The sequence below is a fragment of the Anser anser genome (assembly GCF_964211835.1).
Source record: "Anser anser genome assembly, contig: HAP1_SCAFFOLD_345, whole genome shotgun sequence".
NCBI lineage: Eukaryota > Metazoa > Chordata > Aves > Anseriformes > Anatidae > Anser > Anser anser.
This window is the reverse complement of record NW_028154078.1, coordinates 66,183-82,657: the sequence shown is the minus strand read 5'-3', so window position 1 is coordinate 82,657 and position 16,475 is coordinate 66,183. Positions and strand designations below refer to the sequence as shown.

Genomic DNA, 16,475 nt, shown 5'->3' with positions numbered 1-16,475 from the left:
TGTACTGAGCTCTTTTCTTACCAACAAATAGGTTTAAAAGCAGTTACAGCAAGGATGAGCTGTGTTAGCAGGAGGCTCTTCTGTGCTTTGACCATGGGAAGATGAATGGTTTACCTATGCACCGTTAAATATAATTTGACACCTAGCACACAACACTTGCAGCCTGTGGGGTGCTTTAACAAGCAGGTAAATCAGCGGAGACTGTTTTGCAGCAAGGCTGATGCTGGGTGATTAAAAAGCAGGGTCACAACAAGGAGAAAAAAAAAAAAAAAAAGCTTTGGAGATCTTTTTTAAAATGAGACTGCTTTTTATGGCATTTAGGGCTGTGAGGTATCCTTGGTTTTTGCTTTCTTCCCATTCCTTAGACCAGATCCATTCATATCCTGAACAGCGTTCTGGGTCTGTTCAGGAAAATGGAAGGCAACAAGCAAAATGATGAGCTCCTTGGGCATTCAAAAGAGCTCAGTCTGGGAAAGATTTCAAGTCCAACTTCCATGCTAAGGAGCACCAGTAATTTTTAGAAGTAGATGCAGAGGAATCTGCATGGCACTAAGTGTGTTTCTGAAGGTGCTAAAGGTCAGAAGTGACGATTCCTCTCAATACTAAAGAAGAGAAGGAAACCTTGCACTTAACTACTGTTTTTATTCCCTTTGTCAAGCAGTCAAAACCAACAACTAATACGGGAACCCAACTTTTCCCCTCTTTACTTTAGATTTGGGAAAATTCCCTGCCAAAATAATACTTCCTGGAAAATTCACTAGTGTTTGTGTGAGTAAAAGGTTCCAACCTTTTATTATTAATTTGTAAGAACTATTTCATCTGCTTTTGTCCAGAAGAGTCAGAAATAATTTGCACAGAAATGTGCAGCATTTTAATGAAAGGCTTCAGAATCACTCTAATTTGAACTTTATCTGGTCTGGTTGCAGGTTTTATGACATTTAGTGTCTTAAAAAAAAATCAAAATATCTGACTTCACATCAGAAAAAAAAAACCTGCTTGTGGCTAAATAAAATCTGTTGCAGCTCTGGTCATTGAAAAATCATTGGCTGTTAAATTGGACCTAAGTCATCTTTTCTAACCTTTCATGATCTTGCAGCAATTGCTCTCCTCAAGAGACTAATTTGATGAACAGAAGAAAGCTGGAAAAATGCTTGTTACTCATTATTTTTCACTTGTTGGTACTTTGTTTAGGGTTACTTTTAAAAAGAAGATTTCACTGATCACAAGCCAGTGGAAGACTTTCAGCCCAAGCAAGGGTGAAGACAGCTCTCTCCAAGAGCAGAGGAAGTCCCTGTGGAGAGAACCCGAGCTTGTTATCAGAACTTGTCGGCATGTCTAAACAAGGAGACGATTGCTACTTCTATTTCTATTCTACCTGTACCAAGGTATGGCTGGGTTTCTTTTGCTTTGCTTTGCTTTGTTTTTTTGTTGTTTTTTTTTTTTTTTCTTTTTTTTTCAGGAAGGGGTAGAGTAGGAGGAGGAGGCACACTGGTCTTTGGTTAACGTGATAACCAGATAGATTCTGAATTCAATCGTAGCAACCTGAGGCAGTAGCATGGACGTTTTTGAGGCTGTACTATATTTTCCTTGTTGGTTTCCTTTTGGTTACAGGGAGACAACTGTTCCTTCCGCCACTGTGAAGCTGCTCTGGGGAACGAGACAGTCTGCACGCTGTGGCAGGAGGGTCGTTGTTTCAGGAATGTCTGCCGATTCAGACACATGGAAATCGATGTGAGTGCCTAAAGATGTGTTCTCAAAATAAATCAACAAAAGCATTTTTCAGTGCTGTAGGTGTGCTGATTGTGCTTTTGCAGGACAGAGTCCTTTGCTTTGGAATTACACTGGTTTCTGTTAGCAGGGGAGGGGGTGGGAGGAAGGAGAGGGAAATAAAATCAATGCCTTAGGTATGTCTTAGCAAGATTTTCTTTTATTAGACGCCGACAGTATTTTCTCAACAGATGCAGAATAACCGCTAACTAGACTGCTAAAAGCTGCTGGAGCAGGGGGGTAATAAACAGGCTGTACTAGCCTCCTGAGAGCAGGCTTGATAATGATCTATCAGGTCTCTTGTGTCCCGGAGTCCTTCAGATAATGCTGTTCTAGCTGCCTGGGCTAGGAAGCAGTGGGGAAAGTTAAAGGTGCAGAAGAACGAAGTCTCCGAGAAGTAGTTCTGGATAGAGTTAACGTAGGCAATTTAAGATGTTCTTTTTCCCTCTGAATAATCCTAGTATAATCCTGGGTGTATTAGTTTAACCCACCCTAAACTGATGTCTGAGAGTGCCTGTCTTCTCAAACTGAATGATGACAAGGCTAAACGTGCATAGTGGTTACAGCTTCTGCAAACTTTGTGAATATGCCCGGAAATACTATACTTCCGTGATAAACTGACCTTTGGAATGATGTTTCAGCACTGTATTGTGACAGCCCTATCGCTGTCGTGACCTGGAACTGTGCATCTCTTTGCAAACCTTAGGTGCATGTTATCACGAGCTTGTCTTTCTTTCTGTCTTCAGAAAAAGCGCGCTGAGATTCCCTGCTACTGGGAGAAGCAGCCAGTAGGCTGTCAGAAAGCCAACTGTGCTTTTCATCACGCAAAGGGACGTTACATCGATGGCGTCTTCTTACCACCAAGCAAGAGTGAGTTTAGGTCCTTTTTCTTTAAGTATTGAAGAATTAATTTTGCATATTACTTAGTGGGTGCCAATAGTGTAGGAGACATCAGGTAACCGTTCATTTGTGAGTGCAGGAAAAGGTCTGCAGTCCTAGGTGGTCAGCTAAACCGAGTGTACTGCTGCTGTACTGCTGGTATTTGTTTTCTGCTTTCATGCTCAGCTTCTCTCTGCTTTGTGTGATATTTGCCTTGCAGTTTGCTTTCTGTTGTTTCGTCTTCTGCTGGGTGGCAGGGAGATGTGTTGTTGTTTGAAGGCAAGTCATTGTTCACGGTGTAAACAGTGGCGGGATGGGCAAAAGGAGATGCTGCATTCATTGCCTGTGCAGGTTATCTGCCTTAGCTACCATCTTCGTGCATTGTGGTCAAAGTTTTAAACTGCCATATTACTGATGATCCTCCTCTTCCTCTAGCTACACTGCCAAGTCCGCCTGAGTCCGCGGACGATGATTTGAAAGTGGCTCAGATGTCACTGCAGCAAAACAAACTTTCTGTCCAGTCCAATCCCTCTCCATAGCTAAGGCGGGTGATGAAAGTGGAAAACTCGGAAAATGTCCCAAGCCCTACACACCCTCCAGTTGTAATCAATGCTGCAGATGATGATGAAGATGATGATGGTGAGCATGGTTTGGTTCCTGGAAGGAATTTGTGCTGTAAATGATTGTGTAAGTCTTTGGTTCTTGGAAGGAATTTGTGCTGTAAATGAATGTATAAATCACAGATGACCTGAGGTCTGACTAGCGATAGGGCAGGCAGTCCGCTCAGGTCACTGGTGGCTTTGTCTGGCAGTCAGCGGACAGAACCTGAAATGTTGGAGGAAAGCTTAGAACCACTCTTGGCTTTAGCTGGTCTGTTGTGTAAAGCTCTATGTGAAACTAGGAAGGAAATTCCTTTTTTTTTGTCTGAAGAGTAATATGTCGTGTAGTAGTTAAAGCTGCAGAGAGAATCTAGAGTCCTAGATGTTTTGTCCTAGGGTAGTCTACTTACGAGTTCATCAGGTCAGTGTAGCTGTATTAAAAAAAAAAAAAAACAAAAAAAACCCAACTTTTTTATAGGAACCATGGACTGAAGTGTCATTGCATGAGCTACATAATCACGAACAATCTGGCCTATGCATAACTGAATAGATTTTTCCCCTTCAGACCAGCTTTCTGCGGAAGGAGAAGAAACTAAAACTCCCGTCCAGCAACCAGCTGAGGAAGGCCAAAATGGATTACGGATGATTTCCACTCGGAAAGCCAGTGCTACTACTGCTAAACAAGGTATTCCAGCACCTGTAGTAGGATAAATCGGCAGGATAACTTGACAATTAACTCAAAAGCAATGTGGCGTAAAAACACAACAGAATGTAGGGGTGCTGAATGGACTCGGTTATTTCCATGATCTCATTTCTCCCTGATACCATCATGTGCCCATTGGGTCAGAAAGTTGAACTGCTTTTCTTTCCTTTTGGAGAACAAAACAGGGTCACAGCATGGAGTTTAAATGGCTGCACGTGCAGCCTGGCAACCACTGTTGAAAGCCATATCTAACGATAGAGGGATCTAATATCACGTAAATGGATTAAAATTAAAACTACAGTTTTTACCCTGAAGGGTGAAAGGAGGGGCAAAATGCCATTGATTCTATGGTTGTTTCACTTGTGAGGAGTGTTGACAGGCTTTATTCTAAATACTTCTGAAAGTTCCTGAGCACTAAGAAGCCTGAGGATCTGTGGTCCTCAGTGAGTGCCTCTAAGCCTTAGTCTCATTAACTGTTTTCTGTTTTCAGAGGACGGTCTGAATTTTGGAATAAAAACACTTGAAGAAATCAAATTGCAGAAAATGAAGGAAAAAACTAAGAGACACGGTGGTGAGTTAATATTCCCTGCTTCCTTACCCGGTTCACCTTCATCCTGTGTGATGATTTTTCTTTCAAAAAAAACCTCTTCCAGTAATACCGGGTAGCTGGCTATGCTTTGGTGAATCCAACTATTTTGCCAAAGAAGTGAAATTTGATTGGCTTCAGAATGGCAGGTGATGGTGGCTGGGAGCTGCTTGAGGGATAGACTTCCATGTTTAGCTGGGGGCATCGAGCAACCTGATTCTCAGCCAGCTGGTATTCTAGATGGGAATTCCAAGGGCAACCAGAGGCAAACTAGTCACCTCTCTTATTTGCATGCTCTGGTCACTGTATGTTTGACAGTAATGAATAATTAAAGTTTTTTGTTCTTCGTGATAGTTTTTTCTGTTTGGTAAACTTCCTTATGTTTTGCTTGCTCTGAGCAGAAGGTCCTTCAAGATCTTCTCTTCCTCCCGTCGATTCTATGATTTTTCCTGCTCCGGAAAAGGAAAATGTCCGGACAGTGGTGAGAACTGTGACACTGTCTACAGAGGAAGGTAATAATTCATGCTTTTGTTTTGATTTCATTACTCCTAAACTGGAAGGTTAAGCAAGAAGGAAGGCAATTCACCCCTGTTAGCCTCCTGGTGCTGCCGCCTTCTGTTCAAAACATGCTTTTATGCTGAAAGTCCCTGGTTGTACTGGAAAGCTTTGGTGCTCAGGTTAAGTGCAGTAGCAGGAGAAAGAAAAAAATGTGTCAGTATGCAAATAGGGGGATAACTGAAAAACAGGAGAGTAACGAGAAGAAAGAGCTCTAGAGGACAGTGCTATGTAAGAAGCAATTTCTGAAGCTTTAAAGAGGCTGACAGTGGCACGTGTGGACAGTAGTGCGATAGGAGTCTGTGTATAAATTATATTGTTTAGAGTTGTGCAAATTCCTTTGAAAGGGAAAGAAGTGAAGAAGTACTTCTACCCATAGACATTCACCTTAGAAAGGAATATTTCTCAGCATTTGTACCTAATAATATTCTGCTTGCTTATGCAGCTCTGTTCTGCACAAAGTATAGCTGTCAAGCAGACTCAGATTCATTCTCGACTACATTCAGCTGGAATTTGAGGCAAACACTGAGACTATGGATACTTTTTCTAAGTTAATTATAGTTGAAATATGAGTTTGTGTGGTTTAGCTGTCAAAACAGTGCCTTGCTGGGTTTTTTTTGGACATGGGCTAACAGTATACTATTTCTATTGGCTACTGGTTTCTATGAAATAGAAAAATTTTACTTTTGTTTTAGGGGAGGAACCTGTGGTTCGACTAGATCTTGCTGAGAAACAAGGAAAACGGAAAGCCTCCGTGGGTAAGAACTTTTTATGAGCTGTTATTTAGGTGCCGCCTTCTCTATATGACTGCATTGAAGAGTATTTTTGACGTATGAGAGGAAAATGCGTTGCAGTGGAGATCTGTGTTGACTGCAGAAATGGCAAAAAAACCATTTAGCAGCTGAAAGGCAATTTTATGAAAATATGCTTGAAAAATAGAAGCTTGTGGTTGACTGTTCTCAAATCTTCCTGCAAAGAAATGTTCTTAAAATATTCCTTGTTTTCTCTGTCTGAAGCTGATGTAAGCGCCCTTCCGGTGAAGCGCAGCCTTGCTGAAAGGCTGGGGAAGAAGGTGGAGGTTCCGGGAAATGCTGACAAAGCACCAAAGAGAGGTACAGCTACTAAACAGGCATCTGGATGTGATTCACGGGTTTTGTAGTTAGGCTTTCTGTTTGTCCTTTTCCTGCGATGTTTCTTTTTGCATGTTGGCTGAGGTCTTAATCACCGGGATTCAAAGTTACCTTTCCTGCCTTGTTTTTGAATGTGAACACAAAGTTGACGTTTATGCAGCCTCCCTAATTTGGTCTTTTTCTGTTTTGCAGTTCAAGTTCCCAAGTCTGTGAAGGAGAGGCTAGGATTACCTTCTCAACGGACTAGTACTGCGAAAGGTAACAACTGGCTATTAAATATACTTTCTCCTTCTTCCTTTCCGTGAACTTAGACCGTTTTCATACAGCCCTAAAAAGGAATTCAAATGAAAACAAAGAACTGATTCCTCTTGCTCGAGTGCTGAAGCTCTTCTGACAGCCACTATCAGAAATCTGGCTCTAGGTGTGTGTTTATTTTCCGCTTGTGCCTTGTCAAGGTTTTAAGCTGCTTCTGTGAACCATCATATACAATTAGAATAGAGCCACTGCCGGGAGCAGGAATTTGAAATGCAGTCTGAAAAAGTAATCAAGTAAACTAGCATTTCTGTGTAGCAACTCTCTCTGGATAGGGCTGGTCTTCAAAATACAACAAGTGGCTCAGAGGAGGAGGAGAATGTTAGGCTATTGTCCTAAGATGCGTTATTGGGAACGCTCAGGCTTAGTTTTCCTTAGTACTGTGACAAATTTTGGAGACTTAAACTATTGTTGGACTCTCTTTAAATGTTGGCGCTTCTCATTTCTTGATGATGACAGGGAAGGCTGCTAAGCCAAAGGGAGAGGTCCATGTGAAAACACTGGAGGAAATCCGTCGTGAGAGAGCTCTTCAGAGACGAGAATGTCAAGCCAAAGCCCAGGCTGAATGGCATGGTAAAACCAAAGATCCCAGCGCAGGGGCAAAAATTGAGGGTGAGCCCAAGAAGCAGAGCGTGCTCACTCTTTCCGGGCCCAGCAAAGTGCAGTCGAAGGAGCCGGCAGGTAAAGCCAAGCCAGAAGGAGAAGTGCGTGTTAAAACCCTGGAAGAAATAAAGCGCGAGAAAGCTCTGCGGATGCAGCAGAGTGGAGAAAATGTGCCAGCTCCCCCAGCACAACCTGGACCTGCCCCAGCCGGGCAGAAATCGTTATGGAACACAAAGCTATCAGGTAATAAGATGCTTTAATACCTGCCCCGGTGAGGTGCTTCCCATATTGAGCAAGTTCCGTTTGCTCAGGATCTGCTTTGCTTTTTCCTTCAATGCAGAGGATAAAAGAGTTTAAGGCTGCAAAGTTCAAAGGCAAAGAAGGGCCAGAACATGCAACCATGTCTGTTTTCGTTAATTACGTGATGGTATTCTGTATTTCCCACTAGAAAATTAACACATTGAGGGGCTTTTTAGTCTAATTTTGGTATTCTGTTTTTTTCTGCCATCTGTTTATGGTATGAAGTCCTCCCTGCGTTGAGTTCAAGTTCACCTTCCTCTTTGGCATGTGTTGCTTAACTTGACACGTGTATGTGTTTGTAAAGCATGCTTCAGCGTCTTAATGTGGGGGGCCAGTTTCTGTCAAAAATGACAGAGGATCAAAGGCCTCGTTGTTAAGATTATATCAACTTTGTAAAATGAGATTGTGTGAGGGAGATAAGGAGGGCTTAAAGGCTGCATGCACTGCACATTGTAGCCTTTCTCTCTGTCTCATGGGACACGAGGAAATAAACACACAAAGAAAACAAGTACCCAGCTTTCTTTCGTTTCTTCTCCTGCCAGCCAGATGTTAGGTCAGGAATGGGAGACTAGAATATGACTCTACAAATTTGGATTTTGTAGAACAACTTAATAGATTTTGTGGGACATCACTGCAGGGGAGAGGAAGCTGGTACAACAGTTGCATACACTCTCTTGTCTTACTATACCTGCTGCTTTTCCTTTCCTAGAGGGAGCAAGACTTTAAATACAAAAGCTGTCAACATTTGTGAATCTTACTAGACTTCATACAACGTCTTAGAGTATTGCTTGCACTTGGGATCGCTCTGTGTCTGAGTTTCCCTCGTCCTGGATTATGATTTACTGTAGCTATTCAGTTCCTTTGTTCCTTTGTATGGATTGTTGGTAGACGGAGTTTACTATGTGGAAGATATTGCTGAGAATCCAGGCAATGGCAGTGTAATTCTGCTGGCCAAATACAGTTAACTGTGTAGACGGGCCGTGGAAATGAGGAAGAGAACGTGGATTTTTCATGAGGCAGAGCAAGACTGTATCAGTTCTCTCTTCCTTTTACTCTAGCCAACTTTAACATGTTTGCGAAGCCTTGGGATGGGAAAGTCGCTTCCCCCAAGAAGAAGGCACTGAAACGTAAGGCACCTGGCAGTTTTCCCTCTGCTGTAGCAGCTGTGAAGCCACGGACTGCCTCTGACGCTGACACAATGGGACCTCCAGCCAAAAAAGCAGCTATGGTAAGGACAGGGGCTAATGCAGAAATGGATCCCTTGTAAAATTTACACCCTCCTCTAGGAGAAAAGATGGAAAACTCAAAAGTTCTACAGGCTTTCTGTTTCCTTTTAAATCCAGTAGCTGCCTACAGAATTCTTGTAGTACCCTTCCATATTTATTAGATTAATGGCACTATTTACTTAGTCCTCTGTGATTCTGTGATTTCTCTGGTGTGGAGGATTTTGTCCATTAATGCTGTGTTCTTAAAAGACACAAGATCATTAGTAACCTCCAAGTGAATATTAACTTTCTTCAGGAGCACCTTGGTTTTGTATTTTGGCTAAGGCTCCGCAATGCCAGAGGAGAAGCAGCATGGAGGAAAAAGCTAGTAAGGAATCTTTTACCCATGAGTCCTAAATGCTGTTTTGCTGCTTTCTAGGCTGTTCCAGCCACGCTGGAGCACGTCCCAGCCACCAGACTTGAAGAAAATCCCCAAAACAGGTGATGACCACAACTTGTTCTTTTTCTCAATCGGTGTATATCCCCAGTGAAACATAAGTTCTGTCACACGTGGGGAAAAAAGGAGGGTTCTGAGATAATTAAAGCCCAAATCCATCAGAGGAATAAGTCACGTGAAATGACTTTCTAGCAGCTAGCAGGAATGCTTAATTAGACTTACTTTCTTTAAATGCTGCAAGTCGGTACAGCTTTCCAGTGACTTCTTGCTCTGTCTGAATACCTAAATGAGGATGAGGTGAAGTTCTCCTACTTCCTCGTGAGGTGATAAATGATGAGTAGTGTCCTCTGCCTTTTGGTCCTCAAGAATGCCACCCGAACAAACATACAAGGTGACAAGAGTGCAGGGAGAGCAGAGGGAAGTGATGGCTGCAGATCAGCTTCCTGTAGTGGGGAGCAAACTCTGCTGAGTGTGCCGTGGGAAAAATGACTAACTTAGCAAACAGATATTTGCAGATGGAGACTTCTTAACATTTTTACAGGAAAATTAAGCAAGGTGGCAAAGTGCCTCTTGCTACAACAATTGAACCATCTTTGCTAGACTCCAGGTGCTCTGGCTTCACAGAGAAACCCCCAAACTGAAAAATGTACCTGCTAATATATTGGGCTCTAAATGTCGCCCTGGGTTAATTGAATAACAATCCCTGGGTAAGATTGAAGTGCAGGAGGGGTTGGCTACGGTTTTAAGAGCCGGTTTGCAGAAAAGGGATTTCCCGTTAAGAAATGGCATATACTGATTGTTCTCTTCCTTGCTCTGCCAAGACCTGAAGCACATCTTGGAAGCCAGGCAGAATCCGTGGAGCCAATGGAGTTCTCAAGCTCGACTTCAGCTTCTTCCCAGCTAGAAGAAGCAAGGACACGCCGGCTGAGTTCCACAGGCAACGCGCCCATATCTGTAGACGAGGATTTAGAGACGCTACTTTGGGAACTCTCAGACGGCATACTGGAAGCCGAGCTCGACTTGGACCCAGGGAAGGATGAGGATGACCTCCTCCTTGAGCTTTCCAAGATGATTGATGATTGAACTGCATAGTCCTATGGTATATTAAAAAAAAACAAAAAAAAAACAAAAAAAAAACAACTCTTCTTCTTGTTGGATACCCCGAGGTGATCCTTTTTCGAACTGAGGCTTTGCAATGAGACTTAAAGCACAGTTGGAACTGGTAGAAATTGGCAGGATCTGCACTCAGTTGTCCTAAGTTTCCCTGCTGGTCAGAGTTAAGGTCTTGTGCATGGTTCCGTAACTATAGGTGGCTACCTTTGATATCAAGAGGACAAAGCACTTGTTTCTTTTGGCACAGAAAGATGTCCATCGGCACGCTGTGGTGGCTGTGAATTGACGTAGTGATGGAGCGATGCTCTGAAGGCTTAAACGGAAAGCTTCTTCCTTCCGCCCCCCCTTGGCACAGCTCGATGTTGGGCACATTGTGAAGCCTGGGTGTTCTGATTTCTCGGACAGTTGATACCCAAATCCCGGAGTTACTATGTCAACTCTTGACTTTTATTTGTGTATGCCATTGTTTTGACTGTAATCTTTTCAGATGATGAAGCTGTAGGGGCGGGAGGGAGCAGAATAATTATTCTAGCGTTGTGGACCAAACATGCTGCCAGGAGTGGTGGTGGTGGGGTCAGCCCACCCGGCCTTACTTTCAATTATCAGGGATGATAAAATGGTGTGAAAAGCAGCAGCTCTGCGATACGGCTACGCTACCCCCACTCCCTTCTCTTGTGCTGTACCAAAGTTCCCCCAAGCTTTGGTTGGTGCTTTTTGCTGGTGACAGTAGGACTCCAGGGCGAGTAGTCGGGACTCTCCTGCAGTAACTGGGTCAATTAAGGGTTGGTTTAAGTGCCTCCTGGTTTTTAAAATTGCTCCCCTGAGCTGCTGGCTCTGCTGCCTGCTACAGCAAATGTTCGGGTGCCATCAGCGTCGCACTTGGGCGTGGGCACTGACTCTGCGGAGGAGAGCTGAGGCTCGCGTGTATTGTGTACCCTGCCGCCAGTGATCGTTTTCCCCTAGCAGATCTATTTTGAATTATTTCCCTAAATTTTAGAGGAACTTTAGGCTCTTTGTGCTATGATTTGTGAAGCTGTAGGGGCCCTCAGGCATTTGCTGCTGGCAGAGAAAAACCGCTTGTCGAATTTGTTGTAAATACTTTCTGTTTGGACAACAACGCCTGTGTGTGTGTGTGTGTGTGTGTGTGTGTGTGTACGTGCGTGCTTTGATGACCCCCTGCGACGCCCCAGCTCCGCGAGGGAAGCTTTGAAGCGGCTCTGGGAAAACCTCTGCGGAAGAAACTGCTGCTGGCGACTTGCGGAAAAGGGACTCCACAATCAGTGAGATTGTAAAGTAGGTATGTTTATTCAGCGCTGGGCAGCACGGGAGGTCGTGGGCATGAAGATTGATGACTCTTCCTCGTCACCGCTAGTTGACCTCTTGTCTTTGCACAGACTCAGTTGCTCCTTGGCTCTTGTCCACCTGCAGGACCAGTTTCTCCCAGTTTCTTAAGATAGGCTCGCTCTCTTATTAGGAGACTGACCTTGGTAAGGGGCCCAAGGCTTCTTGCTTTAGTTAATTGGCACAATGCACCATAGTTAGCAAAGACACTAAGTAGCATCCTAGTTTAATGCCGTCAGCGCTCTATCTCTACTTGATAAGATTCTCCTAACTCCCTCTCTCACTGGAGCCCACGCAGCCCTCCGTCCTGCCGAAGGACTTCACGGGGACTTCTGCCGGCTCCGGGTGCCCGCACACAGACAGAAATGGCTTTGAGAGAAAACAATCAGGAGGAGGAGAGCTCAGAGACTGCGGCCGGCTTCGGCCACCTTCCCCTCGCTTTCCCTCTCCGTGTTCAAACCGAGCACTGTTCTGCCGTCAACCTTCGCTGCCTCTGCCCGCGGCGCTGGGCTTTCGCGTGTGCCATTGCTCCTCTACATATTTTATCCTTCCTTTTGTAAGGAATGGTCCAGCAATTCGTGTCACTAAGGGATTTGAAGGGTTAACATCGAGGCCCGGGTCTAGGTGATAAGAGAACAAAGGGGTTTTTAGGGAAAAGTGCTGACTACTGCAGGGGATGTTGCTAGAGTTTCTGAAATCCGGCGCAGAGGCTCCCAAACGAGGAGGAAGGGGGAGATGAAGGACAATTGAAGGACAAAAGCCTGGGAGGAAGACAACCAGCATTCAGCCCGAGCAAGCCCCGAGAGACCACCAGAGACTGATACGCAGGCGCCCCTGGGAGGGGTTTCGGATTCCGGAAACCAATTCTAATAACCCTGCCTCTTCTCGAAGTAGTAATGAATATGTATTAGCCTGGGAGCATCAAAACCAGCCGCCTTACGTAACAGGTGTGCGTCCTGGGGGAGCAGAGACTCCCGGCGCACCCAGCGCTGCTTGCTTGCCTCTATTCGTTTAATAAATTGTAAACTTTGATTGTAATCCTATTTGGATTTATAACAGCCATTTATAACACTTTTTATATTTGTATTTTATTTAAGGCTGTCTTGCCCCCCTCCCCCCCCCAGCCTCGCTGCTCACCAATAAAGCTGGCGCAGGGACTCCTGCCTGCGACCATAGAGACGCGGTCCTCCCGGCCTGCTAGAGCGGCCCCCCATGCTCCTCCAGCATCCCAGCGTCCCTTGTGCGCTCCCGCCCGGCCTCAGGGGCTTCCGGATGCGGCCCAGCAGGGGCGGCGGGAGCAGCGAGGCGGCGGCAGCCATGGCGTACCGCGGGCAGGACCAGAAGGTGCAGACGGTGATGGTGCAGCCCATCGTAGCCTTCCTGCGGCCGGGGAGCGACGGGGGAGCGGGTGGGGGGCGGCCCGGGCCTCAGGGGTCTCGGCCCGGACCTTGAGGCCTTGTCCCGGGGCCCTGGGGCCTCGTTGCAGGGTTTGAGGCCTTGTCTTGAGGCCTTGTCCCGGGCCTGGAGCTCTTGTCCCCGTGCTGAGCCCTTCACGCAGTGCCCCAGAACCTCATCTTCCGCTACCTGCAGAGCGTGAGTAGCGCGGGGAGAGGACGGGGAGGGGATGGGGATGGGGATTTGGAGGGGGTGGGGGGAGCGGGGAGGGTCCGGGGATCTCCCTCGCTGAGTTTTCGGCTCCCACCCGTTGCTCGGGGCAGGTTTGTGGGGAATGGAGAGCTGTGCGGCGTGGTGGTGGGTACAAGGAGCTGCTGCGCAGCCCGGCGTTTCCCCCTCGTGTTAACGGGAGTGGGATCGTGCAGCCGGGCGTGCAGGAGTGTTCCCTTGTGACTGGAAACGTGTCCTTCAGCAAACGTGTAGTATTCACCCAGTCATATAAGACTCTAAAATGTCAGACTGTTAATTGAAACTGCCCCTGAGAGTTGCTCCTTGGAGTTTTTGGGAGCTCTAGCGGCTATGGTTAGCGGGTATTTCTGAACACACGAGAGAGAACAAAACTGCTCGCGGTGTTTGTGTTCCAATTTACTCTCCTCCTTCGTTCTGCAGAGCTCGAGGATCCAGGTGTGGCTGAGCAAGTGAACGTGCGGATAGAAGGCTGCATCATCGTGAGTGTCAGCACGACCCCACGTTACATCGTTAGTTTGTTTTCCCTCATTCACAATCCTATTTTTTCTTGTCAAGAAAAACTAGCCCAAGGGAAAAAAGAAATCGTGCTTCTCTAACAATTAGTCTTCGTTGTCCAGCCTGGGTCAGCACAGCTGACGATGGTTCGTGTTGTTGCTGAACTAATTGCCACTGTTGCCGATTTCTAGGGCTTTGACGAGTACGTGAATTTGGCGCTGGACGACGCAGAGGAGATTCACTCCAAGGCAAAATCAAGGAAACAGCTGGGTGTGTCGTGTGTCTGTGCAACCCGAGTGACGCGCGGTCTGAAACCTGCCCGGGTGAGCCTTCTAGGTAGCAGCACTGAGACGTACCAACCGTGTGACGAGCCTTGCTGTTGAAGTTCAGTGAGCAATTCCTGGCTACATCTCTGTCCCTGATGATTTTTGAGCTGCTGATTTTGCTGGATGAAGGAGAATCTGTCCCTGCCTGAGACCAGTTCTGGTCTTTGAAACGTGTAATACCAGGCGGCCTGCACTCTGCATGATGGGCAAAACCCTGCTCAACCACACAAAACACTTTCTGAAAACACGAGATTATTCTCAGGTTCTGGGCTCTCTCTAATCCCCTCTTTCCCTTCTCTTTGCTGCAGGCTGGATCGTGTTAAAAGGGGACAACATCACTCTTCTACAGAGCGTTTCTAAGTAGAATTTGCCATCCTTAGAACAAAGGTGGCTGCCGTGCTGCGGAGTGACTGAGTGCCAGGGGAACGCGGCCCACTGGTAGATAGGAAGTTATTTGTAACTGGGGTTGCATGCTGAGGTCAAAAGTCTTTCCTTTGTGGGAGCGAGTTGTTTGTAGCTTGAAACAATACGTGATGTATTTCACAAATAGCCATTTTTCACATTAACTGTAAATGTAAACCACAAATCTGCCTGTTTTCAGTCTCTTCCTTCTGTGAATGGAGAAGGAGGAGAAATATAGAAGCGTGGGCTTTTCCTTTTGCTGTGGATCTGATAAGTTTCGATAACGCTATGTGCTTTCTTGACCATTACATCTGCGTTATGTGGCCAGGGTGGACTCGTTCAGGGCACGGAAGCCCCACACAGTCCTTGAGCTAGCAGGGTGCTAAGGAGGGTGTTGGAGATTTTGCATACAATTGCAGCCCTTTGTTGCTGCAGTGACAGGTTCCTCAGATTCTTTCTAAACAGGGTTTAGCTTGTTGAGAATCTTTTTGGGAGTGTTTATTGTGGATCAGTCAGTAAAAGTATCTTAGTGGGCCCGTGAGGGATTTGGGGCTGTGGTGCAGTAACCCAGTGTTTACAAGTGTTACTGCTATGCATGCTTGTCCAATAACGTCTCCAGATCAGAGAGTGAGAGCGGGCAACTGGTTTGGATTAAATCTGTCACTTCTTGCTGCTTTGGACAGAGCCTGTAGATTAAACCCTTGTGCTGTTCAATAAGCTGGGGTATCAGATGTGTCGGTTGGGTTTTTATCATTTGATTTATTTTTTTTATCCGTTTGGAGATCTGTCTTTTCTATTTAAGTTTCCCCAAGAGAGCTGAGTTGCTTGATGCATCGACCAAAGAGAAGTTCCCCGGCTGACTTGGGACAGCCAGTCCCCTCGTTTTTCTGATCACAAAAAAAAAAAAAAAAAAAAAGAAAAAGAAAAAAATCGAAGAAGAAAAATTTTGACTGTAACTGTAACTCAGAAACTAAGATTACCTAAATGGAGAGAAATGAATTTTGATGCACAGGCTGTGCTAGAAATCTGTTAATCAGCATTCAGTTTTTCAAAACTTCAATTTGTGTATCATCATCATGAAAATTAATAAATTCAAGGTGGGAGATCCTTTCCTGAAAGGGAAGGACAGAAATACGAGTCTTGCTGTGGGGCCTACCCAGCGCAGTTCTGCCATTCCGAGAAGTAATACGTCAGGAGTGTCACAGCAGACGTTCCCAGGAAGAAACCTTTGAGGGGCAGCGTGACACACTTGATTGGCTAAAGCAGCTTCAGCTGGACAGCCTGCTGCCGGGATGGGTAATTCTAAGTTGTGTTCAAGTTGCTGAGTTCCTTTCAGCATGTAGTAAAGATGTAACGTGCCGATGTCGTTTGGGAACAGGAGGCATTACGTGTCACCAGCAGTGGGCACGTAGGGAACAAAACAGTATCTTACGAGGTCCTCCACATCTGCCTTTCATTTTGTCCTTGGTTTGCCAGCTGGAGCTTTCAGGAGGTGAGGAAGGAGGCTGTCCCAGTGAATAGTTCAGGTGTTGCAGGGTATTTGTGATGCAGTGCTTGTAAAATTTACCTGCCCGCATCTCCTGTTACAGGCAGCCCCCCGTGGGCCCTGTGAGATGGGGAGCTGCTGCCCGGGGTTAGGCCCAAGGTGCCCTGTCAGGCCCAGGGCCGCCCTTCCCCTTCCCCTCGCCCTGCCCTTCCCTCCCGCTCCTCAGCCCTTGCTCAGGCCTTTTGGGCCGTCTGGCCGTCCGTCTGTCCATCCATCCGGCCGTCTGGCCGTCCATCTGGCCCTGTGTCCCTCCATCCCACCGCCCTGCCCCGTCCCTGCCGTCTCCCTAGGGAAGCAAAGAGTCCCTGGGCTGCCTTCAGGGGGGAGGTTCTGCTCAGGAAATTAAAGCTTCCCCCTTAACGGGCGCCTTGCGAGTTATTTTGAGTTCCAACCTTCTGCCTTCCTTTCGTAGCAGTGCCTCTGAGGGGTGCGCTGTAAGGTAGCCGTCATCTGGCGCGCTGCTCCTGCGTTTCCCAAAGGAACTGCCTTCGGGATCTGACTAACTCTGGATG

General features: G+C 46.1%; 1 protein-coding gene across 1 annotated transcript; it reads left to right on the top strand.

Annotated features, from left to right (window-relative positions):
- Nucleotides 1-1,331: 1,331 nt before the first annotated feature.
- Nucleotides 1,332-4,500, top strand: LOC310890849 (zinc finger CCCH domain-containing protein 11A-like; the record flags this gene model as incomplete). The annotated part of the gene is given in 7 exon segments (XM_083853162.1): nucleotides 1,332-1,385; nucleotides 1,612-1,731; nucleotides 2,514-2,637; nucleotides 3,082-3,182; nucleotides 3,186-3,285; nucleotides 3,811-3,930; nucleotides 4,439-4,500. Coding segments are annotated over 7 exon segments (681 nt in total), but the record flags the coding sequence as incomplete, so codon positions are not given.
- Between the last annotated feature and the right edge of the window lie 11,975 nt (nucleotides 4,501-16,475).